General features: G+C 34.1%; 1 protein-coding gene across 4 annotated transcripts in view; it reads right to left on the bottom strand.

The window, feature by feature from the left end:
* The window catches only part of REPS1 (RALBP1 associated Eps domain containing 1), a 71392-nt gene that overhangs the window by 10397 nt on the left and 46890 nt on the right, over positions 1–14105 (bottom strand). For 2 of the 4 annotated variants that reach the window (XM_031456438.2, XM_031456439.2), the window contains exons 9-12: positions 11965–12086; positions 8386–8466; positions 2752–2839; positions 1893–1994 (exon numbers count right to left, since the gene is read on the bottom strand). In XM_031456438.2, coding sequence (XP_031312298.1) covers positions 1893–1994; positions 2752–2839; positions 8386–8466; positions 11965–12086 — 393 coding nt within the window. The remainder of the gene's footprint in view (positions 1–1892; positions 1995–2751; positions 2840–8385; positions 8467–11964; positions 12087–14105) is intronic. The other 2 variants (XM_031456441.2, XM_031456442.2) reach the window with 1 other exon arrangement.

The raw sequence follows: 14105 nt of genomic DNA, 5'->3' as shown, positions 1-14105 counted from the left end.
ACATTTCATCACAGTGTTACTAACTAAAAAATTAAATATAAATCAAAAAAATAATGGACTAATTTACAACAAAATATTATGTACAGAGAACAAATTACAATTTTAAAAAGTTAATATTTAATGACAGAAATGTTAAAAATAAGTTACATGGAAGGAGGGTACAAAATAGTACATATATTACAACTTCATTTCATATAAAATATAACATGCACAGAATGAGGATTAAGGTTGACAATGAATGTTAATTGTGGTCATTTGTGGAATAGTGAGATTATAAATAATTTTTATTTTCTTATTTTTATTACATTTTTACAATAACTGTGAATAATTTTTGGAATAAAAATTTATTTTTAAAGAACAAATTAGAAATGCTTTAGGTAAAAAAACTAATTTAAAAATTATTAATGTAAAAACTTTTTAATTTGACAAGGGAGTAAAATGTGCTTAGACAATAATACAATTTATGAAATGAGCCAGAAGGTACCAATTTTCCACCTGAGGAAATACCATTTTCAATTTCTTCAACGTCTTAGGAAGGAGCAGAGGATCTCAGCAGCAGACTAACACTTGTGATGCAATAAAGAAATTTTAAAAGATACTCTAGGGATAACTTGAAGAAATACTACTACATACCTTTCAAGAGTTATAAACGGAAGGTACTGGTTAATTGGTTTAGTTTTGTTTCAAAATGTATCCCTTTCCCTTTTCTTGTCAAACCACTGACAAGTTTATTTAACTGGTACAAGAATGATGCTAAAACTAACATATTTCCATTTGGATGTTCTAATAGACATCTCAAACTTAAGACGTCCAAAACTGAACTCCTACTCTGACCCCACAAACCTTCTCCTACCACAGACTTCCTCACTTTCTAGCTGCTCTGGCTTAAGTCCCTTGAACCACCCTTGACTTGGCTTTCTCATCCTCTATTACATAGGCACGCAAATCCTATGGTCTTCTACAAGAATCTAGCCAGAACCTGACCACTTCTCAGCACTTCTACTGCTACCACCCTAGGCCAAGCCATCATCTTTCCTTGCTTGTGTTATTATAACTGTCTCCTAAAAGGATCATTCTCTATTTCAACTCTTGCCTTCTTCTGGTCTACTACCAATACAGCAGCCAGAATGATCTTGTTAAGAAGGTCAGATTAAGTCACTTCTCCATTCAAAACCTTCTAATGGCTTTTTATCTTACTCAGTAAAAGTCAGTCTCCCACTGCTCTGCAGTTACTACTCTCCTGCTTGCTGCCTATGCCTGCCAAATTTACTAACTAGTTCTATTCCAGGTGTTTACTTGCTGTTCCCACTAGAAGTAAATAAGGCATCTTTCCTAAACCAGAGCTTCACATTTGCTGTTGCTTGTGCCTTAAATGTCTTCCCTTCAGATATTCACACAGCTGAATCCCTTGTCTCCTTCAAGTTTTAATTCAAATGTCATCTTTTGGTAAGGCTTTCTTTGATCACCTCATTTAAAATGTCTCTCTCTCCCCTTTCACAACTTTATTTTTATCCAGGGTGTTAATTACCTCCTAAGATATGTTACTTTTTTGTTTTTCTTTTTCTCGTCTTCCCTACAGAATGTAAGACACTGGCTCAGTGAATGAATATATACACAACTTCTTGTCAGAGAGAAACAAAGGAGCCAGTGGGGTAGAGCCAATGTACTAAATCTGGCTGAGAGGCAGGCAAATAGCAGGCCTCCCTTGAAGGTCAGGTGGCACTGGGCAACCACTTACTCATACAGAGGGCAGGGCATTTAAAAAGACTGACTATTCTCTCCATTATTCTCAGTGAAGATAATATTAAATGGCTATACATTTGAATTATTCAAACTCTAAATCCAGACTTAATAAACTTCAAATGGAAGATGTAATGCTATCTTTCACTTACCTACAGTATTTCCAGAAGCAAATTTCACTGAAGAATTTATCTTATTTTCTTCAGAAAGGTCAGATGTTTTCACAAGCAATGGGCTAGTGGGATTAGTATGATCTAAGAGAGTTAAATACAAGATACAGGCATCTGAATTAATCAATTTATAAACCTCACAGTATAAGACTTCACTTCCATACTCCAAAGTAGTAGGTAAATCCACGAAATATTAAGACAAAATAATATTTTAACAGAACAAATTTAAATCTTTTTATATAGAATTTTGTTTCCTGCCCAAATAGAAGATACTTTATAATGAAAAAGTCAATCTGCATGTTCACACTTGGTTAATTTTATCCCTGAAGGGTAATTAGTTAAACAAATCACCACACAAATGACTGTAAAATAAATAATTTATGTTGTTGACATAAACAGAAAACAAATCTACCTTTTAGAGACTGTAACTAAAACGTTTTAATCTAAAATGAGGAGAAGCTTCAAGAGTTCAAGCAAAACATACAATTTCAAAGCCAAAATTCATTTTAACATATACTTCTTCAGTTAAAATTTGAATATACTTTAAATGTATATTCACAACAATGATCATAGAAACCCAGTGTATTAGAAAAGTCACATTTTTCAAATGTCCTTATTTAAAAACTTAATAAGTTCAGTAATTTGCTTTTTACAACTATAATATAAATTAAAATATATATACAAGCACACACACATAATAAGTATATCATTGTAGAAAGTACTATGCTAAAAAATAACAATTAACAAGAGAAATCTGAACTTGAAATCTGTTTTCTAGTTTGATGCTAATTTAAAATACAACCCACTAAATTAAAATACAACCCAGCAATCGCTTCCTTACCGCTGCCAGTTCTTTTAAGTTCCATTTCCTGCATGTGGATTTTGCTTGGAGTCATACGAATGGGAACTGGATGAACAATAGCAGTATCCTACACACAAATGGGGGAAACACAGAATTCTGTATTAAAAAAAATGCCAAGCAGATATTATGAAATAACCAAAACTAATAACACTTTAAAAACTGGTGGATAGAGTTTCTCATTCACACTAAGGCAAACATGAAAATTGATTTTTTAATTAAAAAGTTCTAGAATTATATTTAAAAAATCAAGTTTTACTACATATGCCTAATAATCTAGTTTCTTTTATGAAAAGTACATTTTAACCTTGAGTGACTAAAGATTTGAGGAAAAAACTGATCTTATAAAAATATAGTTAAAGACCATTTAAAGGCAAAGTGTGAAATGATCCGATGGAATTATACAAATCTGAACTTTGGAGGTTAAAGTGAACTATTTCATGAGAATCCAAAGACTAATTAGCAGATGAACTCATTTTCACTAAACTGCTCAAGAAAACTGACACTTTTCTTTTCCATATATAAAAAAAAAGTTAATGAGATGCCTGTCATATTGTAACAGCAGTCATGAAACATACTTTCTATAGATTAGTTCTATAGAACTGTTTAAAATTCATGCATAAAACTTCCACAAAGGAACCCATTTTTTAAGAGTCAGGATAAGTAAGACTCCTACTCTTTAATACTTTCCTTAAACTTTTTCATGACTATAATACATCTCATAATCCTAAACTTAAGACATGAGTGGCAAGTTAAAGGAGTTCATAAAGGAACTGGTAGAACAGACTTTTGGAAAGACTGACAAGAATATAAGGCAAGGAAGAAAATGGCAGCCTCTCAGAAACTGAAGAAAAAGAGAAAGGCGCATCTGGATGCCCAGGTAGGCATGGCCCCTGGCGCAGGGGGCTAAGGCCCCCTAGGGGAGGGGCCAGAATGGGATCAAGCATTTAGCTTAATACACCAGCTGAAAAACACTGTGACAGGAACTCAGCTCCTTCCATGAGGAGTCAGCTCATATTCTGTAGGTGCTGCTGCTAAGGACTGTACTTGAGATCTCTAAATTTCGAACAGTTTTGAGTTAAATTTACAACTTAGTGTGACAGGTAACGACCCTGCAATTTAAACTAGACACTGTTTTGGTGACAGTGTTACCACACCTCTGCTAGAGAGTAACACCATACCTCTACTAGAGCAAGGTCAGCTCTGGCATACCATCTCCTGTTTGACAGGTCTCCTTGGCTTACTCTTATAATCTCTACATTCACTTATAACAAATGAATTCTTTACTGCAATTATACTGATACATGCATTTACAGTAATTTCCTGCCCCCACACCAGTGAGATTCTGGACAGGGTTCATGTATTATCAAATCAGTCTGAACTAACATCTCCCCTACAATTCTCAAATCATAAAGATGAACATAATAGATGGAGAAAAGTTTGTATTTCTCACATAATAATGAGTCATGCTCAGGAAATTATTAACAACACACTCACAATGTTGTCTGTTATGGTTACGGTTATGAAAAACAAGACTTTAAGAGTAACTCTACTATTTTCTTAACCCACAATTTTAATAGCAGAAATAACTGCTATGAGAATCAAAATTTAACATTATCAGGCAAGATTAAAGGAGAAGGTAGGATAGTTCATGAGACAATAAGTTCTTTTTCTAAACCCAAAACAAACTAGGAAAAAACAAGCAAAGAAGACTTATTAGATGCTTTACCTCAAAATACTGATCTAATATATATTCTGTGTCTGTGTGTAAAGTCAGATTTATAAAACTTATAACAAATATTTAAAGTAGCCTTTTCATATATTTCCAGTTCAATAAAGGGATGTTATAATAATGACCCAAGAAAAGAAAATCATGAATGTTCCATCCATCCTCTAAATAATATGTAGAAATTTCTATACCAGCAAATCAATTTTCTATTGCACACTTTAGTCATACAACTACTGGCTGCTATAAGCCTGCAGTAGCTTTAATCCAATGGATCCCACTATTGGTAGACAAGGCAATTCCTGGAAGAGCTTTACACAGATGATCATCAGACCCAACCTCAGACTACTGGATCAGAAGCTCCGTTTGTGACTGTGATGTGCAGCAGGATAAAGAGCTTTGGCTTTAAGTATTTCCACATCCAATGAAGAAGAACCATAAATGCCTATAAATCTCTGAGTCCTGAGCCACAAGATGCCTAAGTAACACTTTTTCTGCTCCAAATTAGCATTCCTAAATTTAAAAATAGAGAAAAAAGTATAAAGACTGACTGGCAGGCTCAGCCAACTTTCTTCTACTTCTTCAAATCACCCAAAGCCTTTAGGAAACCTGTTCCTAATCACTCATGGCACACATGTTATCATGTATTTAGATACTTGATTTTATACAATTCAGCACTTAATATTGACTATTCGAGTGTGCTCATCTCTCTCTATTTCCTACTTGCCTTACATCCTTCTATCCTGTCTGCCTGAGTCCAGCCCTGCCTCCTTTCTGTGCCCGTGCCACTTAGTTCAGGTGCTCATCTTGATCCCGACAATCCTTCATATTGTTGCCTGAACTCCCCCAGATACTTCTTCGGCACCCCCATCTACCACGGTACTTCTTGTTAGCTCCCAGTGTCTATGAGATTAAGTTCAGATCTTTGGTCTAGCACACAAAGATCTTTCCAGTCAGGTTCTAACCACTTCTTTAGCACCCCCTCACTCCCCCATACACATCTACCCTACACTCTGCACTGAACTAACTGTTCATGATATTCTCTCTGCCTGGAATGTCCTTGCCCACCTCTACCAGCAGAGTCTCATTCAAAACTCAGCACACAAACATAACCTCTTGTGTAGAAACTGCCCCAAACATACTGGGCTGAGTCAGCCCACAGTTCTCTGCCCACAGTTTTGTTCACGGCTACACAAGATAATTACCACAATCAGCTATATTATAGTCATCAACTTACAATGATTAAGCTGTGGTCTACTTAAGACTGGAATTTTTTTTGACATCTTTGTATTCCCAGAGAATATCAGACACCTGGAAAGGGGCTCCACTAAATCAGGTGAGTTGGCTGGGCATAATCAGCGATCGAACTAATTCCCTTCTCACACTCAGACATTCTGCAGCACTCAAGATCAGACCTAAATCATGGCAAAGACTAGTACACTGCACTTCTCATAAGTCTGGACTATCCTAGCAGAAACAGATTCATCAGAAGCTATTAACTGATAAGCAGTTCAAAAAAAGTAAAAGTTTCTGGCAATGAGATATCAGGAACTCAATTTCATAACAATTCTGGAAGCCTAGTAATTAACCATCTCAGTTTGCATGTGAGGTCACTGCACTGTTGATAGCTGTCTTTAAGTGCTACAGAATAGTTTAGAGCTCTTCAAAGACTTAAATTTTATTAAGCAAATATCTAATTATCAAATTTTAGCTTTTAAAAATTATTCCAGTAAGTATTTCTACACACGTACCAGAACTATAGTGTTCTTTTTCTCCTGTGTGATTCTCTTCTAATCTGAATGGACCTTACTTATTTATAATCTCTATTTATATAAGCCTTGCAAAGGGTCATTTGGGATTGTGGCTACAGGCTATGTTCTATAGATAGGCAAAAGGTCAGGTAAGAATTATATGAAGGTTAAGAAACTCAGACCCTCTGTGGGAACAGGGCATTCTACTAATTGAAAGTTTAAAGTGAGACTACTAGTTGGGGAACAAAATTTAGATTTAAGTTTGCCACCATAAAAGAAAAAAAGATGTATCTAGGTACCAGATTATAACAATTTAAGACTCCCAACTTCATCAAATTTACATGTCTAAATTCAAGTTTAGAATGTCAATTAACCATTTTTAATTTTCTTTCCTAGAGCCTCCTGCCACACCGGAAATAAAAGTATTGAACCATAACATCTAAAACATGAGAGATGAAATTAACAAATCTGGGTATTATTTCCAAGAACTGACTAGAGCATTGCTGTTATTAAGTCAACTATTTCTCTGAATTTCCTGTCTGTCATGAGTCAATTTATTTTGTCTCTGAGTTCTAAATTTTTATGTTTAATGTTCTTTCTTGGCCTGACAAAAAATCATAACCATAATGAATTGTTATGTTCAGTATCTGTTAAGGGTTAGAGAGTAAAAGAGTCTCTTTATTGCTATGCCCTTCAGGACCTATAAAGTACTTTAAACAAAATTAACTTGACTGTGTAAGTAGAAGATAAGAATAATATGGAGAAATGAAACTCAGGCCTAAAACTTTCTTTTAGTTTATAGCAACTGTCACTTCCCAAGACACCTTAATTACAGCTGCTAATAAGCAGCAAAAATTAAGTGTTGCCTTTTTATTTCTCCTCTGTTTTTCAGAGATGAAAATCAAAGATTAATGTTCTCAAAGTAGTAAGAGAGGCCAAAGGCACAGATAAGCTACATATTAATTAGTCTCTGAATAATTAATAAATTATGAAGTAAATACTTAAAACACTTAAATACATTATCTGCTTGAATTTAGTATAATAGCATTCTACTTCAAATAGATATAAATTCTTTAAAATTATAAAACACACCCAAAAATCCATTAACTTAAAATGTTGAAGATGTCTTTGTCTTTAAATACCACTTCTCCCAAATCCACATTAAATAACAAGACTATTTTTACATTTAATTAATAAATGCTGGCTGTCTTTGAGTGCCTCTTGTCAGTTTCTCCATATCTTTCCACTGAACTCATTTAAAAAAATCCTACCTTTACACTCTTCTCCCCTTCCTACTTACTTTTTAAAAAATCCTACCTTTACACTCTTCTCCCCTTCCTACTTACTTCCTCCTTCCCTTTTGAAAGGTTCTTACGAGCAAGTCCCTCTCTTAAAAAGGGGGAAAAAAAATAAAAGAAAAAGCAGGAGTGAACAGTGAGAAGAATGATTAACAGCTAAGGTTTTGAAGGTTTCAAATAACTTGAGGGACAGGGGGAGCATATATGAAGTTAAATCTATGGGGATAGAATTTATTTTTTAAATCAGGATGTGAACTTTGTAGCATTTTCAAAGCAACACAGTGAACCACAGGAAGACAAGACAGAGGCTCTCCTGCACAATGGGAATCTTTGACCAATAACTCTGCATTGTTTTTACTAAACTTGAGTCTCTCACAACAGAATTCAACATACTAATTAAGTTAAAGCTATACTATCCGGACTGTTAAAATAAAAGATGACACTGTATATTTACATACACAGTACATACTACATGATGTGTAGGCATACAAACAAAATAGTAACTAAGTGTCATTACACTGATAGCAGTATATGTTTAATAAAACATACATTCAATTAGCAGATGAAAACAAGTCAATTAAACTGTCACAAAATGCTTCTTTAGACACATGTACCAGATTTTAAAAACATACAGTTTTCTCTCACTGAAATAACTAGAAAATACGAAGAATGGTTAAAAAAAATGTTCTTTCCACCATTAAGCACACAAAAATTGAAAAGCCTGCCACCATTTTCCTCTAAGCACTCCACTGAATCATGCATATCAGCTAAAAACCATAATGAATGGAAATTTGGGTTAATAAAATTAATTTCAAACAAGCAAGCTAAGTGATTGACTTACAGGATCAGCTGGTGCAATGTTAGAATCAAATTGGGTCAGAGTTTGTGAGCTTGAAGAGCGTTCACTAAATGTCTCCCACTGCTGAACAGACAGAGGAGAGACAAGTCAGCATGATGAGAAAGATGGAGTAAAAGATCACTGGAGAAGATTTAGCAAAGTAATTCAGAGGTTGCACTGCAAGTTGTGTTTCATAGGCCTGACAAAATTCCTAAGTTCTTTTCTTCCATAAACATTTTATACTTATCTGTGCTGGGTCATCTTATAACGTAAAGTGAGCAGCTTCACAATCAAATGTACAGTAACAATTTACTGAAATCTCTATGGAAGAGATTCACAGCCTTACAGAATTCAAACTCAAAACGCAATAAAGGAATAAGAGTTTAAGTGGTATAAATGATGACAAAATAAAAATATAAAGGGCTTTGTCTTGACTAGAGAAAGAGTAACTTCAAATCCTTCTTTTAAAATTCAAACGTTAATGCACTGGTTCAGTGATGCTAATGAGTCTTGAGTACCAGCTTTGGTCAAAACAAAGCAAGTCAGTGAGACTTGCCAGTGCGACCCCTGAAAGATGATTCTACTATGTACGTGCACATATTTTATACGTATGTACAGATATTTAATAAAATATAATTGAGAAAATAATGCAGAGAATTCTGGAATTAATATATGTTTGAGCTTATGTCAATCTGTAGCAAGTCAACCCCTGCAATCAGCATTACGAACAAGGCCATGCCAGACCACAAGACAGAACTGCCAATCAGGCACCCGCCTCCAACCCCATGCTAGAAAAATCAGAATGCGGCCAAAATGAGAGCAAATCAAGCAACTGAGTATGTGTTATATATAGAAGATGTATTTTGATATAAAATACTACTCTTCTAAAAGAGGTACACAAATATCATACCTCAATCTAGGTGGAGTGACAAGTGATTATTAATTTCAGTAAATTCCATTTGAAAATCTTAGTAATAAATAGTACAGGATTTTTATATCAGAATTGTATTAAAATTATCATCATAATTTGATTCTTAAGAATTTTCAGTTAGTTATACTCTGAAGAAGGAAAAACATCTGCACATATACAATATATACACACGAATGTTTACACACAGACACATCTACTCCATTGACCAAAATCGTCTTTTTATAATTCAATTTGGGAAAGTATACATTTTTATGCTTCAAAGTTCGACTTACTATTTCAAATAGTGATATTCAATTTGAGATGACAGGTAGAAATTAAATATCAGCAAATGAACACATTGATAAAAAATTATCTATGAAATTGGCCAATGCAATCATTCAACAGCTTTCCCTACATTAGTTTTAAAATCGTGAAAATTAAGATATACTAAGAAATAGTGATACATTCAAAGTGTTTCCTGAACACGGAAAATGCACAATAATCCACTTTTATCATGGGACATCACTTCAGGGAAGTGACTTACCAATATTTATTAATGTAATTAGTTTCTTCAATAATTATTGTTGCACATGTACAGAAGGAATTTTTAAAATCCTAATTATCTAACTATGGAGGAAAGTTTAGATGGAGAATATTTTTTCCAAAAAAGAAGATATTTATTTACTTATTTGGTGACATGAATGAGATTTTACTTGGTTTTACAAGACTGTATGTAAGCTACGTGGAGAGCAGAGAAATACTCTTTATCTTTGTAACTTTGGTGTAAGGGTTAAGGAACAAGACTACTAAAATCCTAGTTGTGCTGTGCACCCTTAGGCAAGTCACCTAAACTCACTGTGTTCCAATTTCACCATCTGTAACATTAGATTAGTAATACCTATGTCATAGTATTGCCATGAGGATATGAAGAGTTAATGTATGTAAAGAGCTTTTTGGACAGAACTGGCACATCAAAAGCACTCAATTAAATGTTAGCTATTATTATTAGTGATATTGTTATTGTTAGCCCCTACAGTGCCTCATCCATATTTGCAGGTGCTGAATAAACATCTGTTGAAAAAGTATTAGTGCTTTGAGGTAGAGAATTTAAATACAAATTTCATATTCTAAGTAGATTTTTAAAAATATTAAAATATGTCAAGATTCAATGTTAGTTTTAGTAACACTGACTTTCCACACAGTAAAAAAAAAATTATGACATCCATGTCCTTAATTAGCAAATACTACAAAATGAAACTTGCTAGGAATATTTAAGGAAAATGCAACTGCTTAAATCAGATTTGAAAGGGATTTCCATTCCTAGTCTTTAATGATCACATGTGATTTTATTTAGAAGATGGGCTTTAGAATTGAGACAAATGAGTTGCTTTTATTTATAAACTGCTATCAATAAACATAGTCTTTTAATCTGATACTGCTTTTTAAAAATGACAGAAATGAATAAATGCAGTAAAAACAGTGGTTTCAAGAACACTGACCTTATTCTCTACTTTCTACTAGTAAATTCTTTCAAGGCATATATCTTCCCTACAGAAAAACACTTATTATGAATGGTTTTATATCTGACAGCATGATGGATGGTATGTTATAATGTCTATATAAGGTACCTGTGATTATGTCATAAAGCAGCAGCAAGTACTTTAAACCGCCAGTTACTTCTCTGTTTTGCATTGTCCAAAATTAACTAGTGTCTCCTAAGCCCTGTCCTTTTCCAGCTTTAAAAGACATGGAAAGCACAGAGCTGAGTTTTTCCCTGAAAGTCAACATTTACATTTGTAGCACTATCTAAAAGTGACAAAAAAAAAACTCTGAAGAAAAAGAAAATAACTTGTTCACAAAGAAAACTGCTCTAACAGGCTGAGCAGTGGTTTTCAACTGGAGTTCTACAGATCACTGAGGTTTACAGAGGGCCCTTAGGGGTGTTTTGGGGAGGCAGGACTGCTTCCCTTATTCTAATCACAGTGGCTTTACTTTCATTGTTTTATATAATGGAGTTGCAAAGTAGTGGAGGGAGGGGGAATATGTTTGTCTCAAATTCTGTTTTGCATGCTGTGCTTAGTCTTGTAAAACGTGGTCTTTATATAAAGTGGTCTTTAACCACTGCATTTAATAGAGTTAAATCATTCCATTTTATAATAAATAAAATAAATTATTATGAATATCCTGGGCTGTAGAAAATACTTTTTTCATGTGGAAAGTTGGTTTAGTGGCTTCTCATATCACTTCCAATACTAATACTACAAATGTGTCATCCCAGACCTCGTTTACAGGGATGAGAAGGCAGTGTGATACAGTGAGTGTGCTAGATGACTGAATGTCAAAGGACCTGTGTTCAAATCTCAGCCTTTGGCCCTTTCTGGCTATGAGATATTTTGTCCAATCATCCTTTTGACTGTTAAGTTCACGCATCTGCCCCCTCTAACTCACAGGGTTTTAGTAGGGAGGAGTGGTGGAAACTACGTGATACACGAAGAAGTACTTTGAAAACCTCCAAGAGTCACAGCATTACAAACATCTACCATAATCACATTTGATATGGTCCCTCAACCAGGCATGCATGCTGCAAGAACTATATGCTAAAATTTCTCTGCTTGAAACTTCTTACCTTAAAAAAGTTAATGTTAGTGAAAGAAAAGGCAAGCTTTGCTAACCTCACTGCTCTGATTCAGCTCAGGCCAAGTCTGGTTTAGTGACGGCATGGATGGTGACTTGCTTGGAGGTGCCTCTGCAGGAGAGCCTGAATAACCTACCTCACCTGGCTGATCCCCAACGTCTGCAATTTAAAAATAGAGAAATTCTCTATAAATATATTTTACTTTAGGAATATCTACTCATTAAAAAAAGAAATCTAATAGAAGATTTTCACAGGTAGTTATATTCTAACAACCAGACAGACAGGGAATACTTACTCCTACGACTTACTATCTACCTGATACCAGTTTTCCATAAAAATAAAATCTAGTTAGAAATAAATCGAAAAAGAGTGTTGTACATAACAATGAAATAGGGCACATGCTTTCAATCTTTTTCTAATAGGGATGGATTTGTACCAGTTCCCAAAGTGTATTCCATGGAATATTAGTAAGGTATTTTTCAAAATTAGGTTTTCCCTTCCAATAAATATGTGGATGCTGTAATTCCCTGTTGGAGTGTTCCCATGCATACTGGCATATCAAAGACTTGTAATGTCCCAGAGCAAATAAACTATTCAAATCAGTTTTTCCCAAACAAAAACCATTTTTTATCAGATTAAAAAATCCCTCAATATTCTCTTGGCATATACTCTGGGAACTGCTGATTTATACTAATTTACTCGTATTTCCTCTAAAAAGTCTTCTTTGTTTCCAAGAAGCAGCATATATTTGCAAGGCATACGGTAAAGGAGAGGCAGCCCAGGCACGGGCAAAAAGCCAAGTCACTGAGCCCATACAAGGCACACTTTCACCGTTATGTTCACTACCATTTACGGACTTAACTGAGAGAGCTGCAAATCCATGACACGACTTCAAAGTAGCTTTTAAAGCTTTATGTGGTATCATATTTTACTTTTAATTAGTTCAGGCCTCATTTAAACTCTCTCTTAAATTGTAATTTAAAAACAGAAGGAATTTCAGTGGTAACTAAACTCCCAATCCAATCTTCCAAAGTTTTACACGGCTTTGAATATAGTCTTATTCTGAAAATCATATTAATTGCCTAATTAATGGGGAGTAACCTGTTTAGAATCTGAATCAAAAATATGATTCTAGGTGGGGAGGGCAGAGTGCGTGCTTAGCACGCACGAGGTCCTGGGTTCAATCCCCAGTACTTCTGTTAAAAATAAGTAAATAGATATAAATAAATAAACCTAATTACCCCAATATGATTCTAATTACCCCCTATATGATTCTAATATCTCTCATTATCTCATTGTTTGACCATGGGCAAGTTGAATAAATAAAATAGCATGCCTGAGTTTCTCCATCAGAAAGAAAGACATTTGCCATTAATTGTTAGTACTATACTTCAGATTCCTATATAGACAGCCATATAATAACTTAGCAATGTATAGGCTTTAACCTTCCAATATATTCATAAGTAAATCCTTTACATTTTAGTGCCTAAAATAGGACCTAATACATACTAGGCACTCAAATATTTATTGAATGAGTTACTTTTTGTGTTCTTTTTCATTTAAATTTGTTCTCCCTGACTGGTATTTTCCTAAAACTAAAATTAACTATTGATATTTTGAAAAATTCTCAGAATTTTTCTTTATCCTATTGCTACATGTCCATCTTAAAATACTTCCCTTTTACTCAGCCTGACATTACTTCTTTATAGTCAGATCACACCGCAAGTTCTAATTTGTGGTCCAGCATCATATTTTGATAAATTTCTATTTTCTAAGATCAGGTATTATTTGCTATTTCTTTCTTAATTCTACTCCTTATTCAATAAAAGTGTCAAGAGTGGTAAAGAAACAATAAAAGGCAGAAATGCTTCAGATAACATTTTATGAATACCTCTTATCTCAAAGTTCTTGGAATAAAACCAATTAAAAATTACTTATGATAAATAGTAGCAGCAAATTCCTCATGGGGATAACTTGTAGTTTTCAGTGTGAACAAAAATCATGGACTTTTTCCCCTATGGTAACAAAGGGAAAGGAGTTAAGGAAAGGAGGATAATGGCTATAGATTTGACAGTTTACTGGAAGTGAAACTGTCAGAAGGATGATGAATGAAGAAGTGTGTTTAACAGATTCCCCCAAAGCAGTATTAAAGAAAAGAGAAATAGAATAAAAATAGTA

The sequence above is a fragment of the Camelus dromedarius genome, chromosome 6, assembly GCF_036321535.1.
Source record: "Camelus dromedarius isolate mCamDro1 chromosome 6, mCamDro1.pat, whole genome shotgun sequence".
Taxonomy (NCBI): domain Eukaryota; kingdom Metazoa; phylum Chordata; class Mammalia; order Artiodactyla; family Camelidae; genus Camelus; species Camelus dromedarius.
The sequence above is the reverse complement of the archived record's forward strand: the minus strand, read 5'-3'. Positions and strand labels throughout refer to the sequence as shown.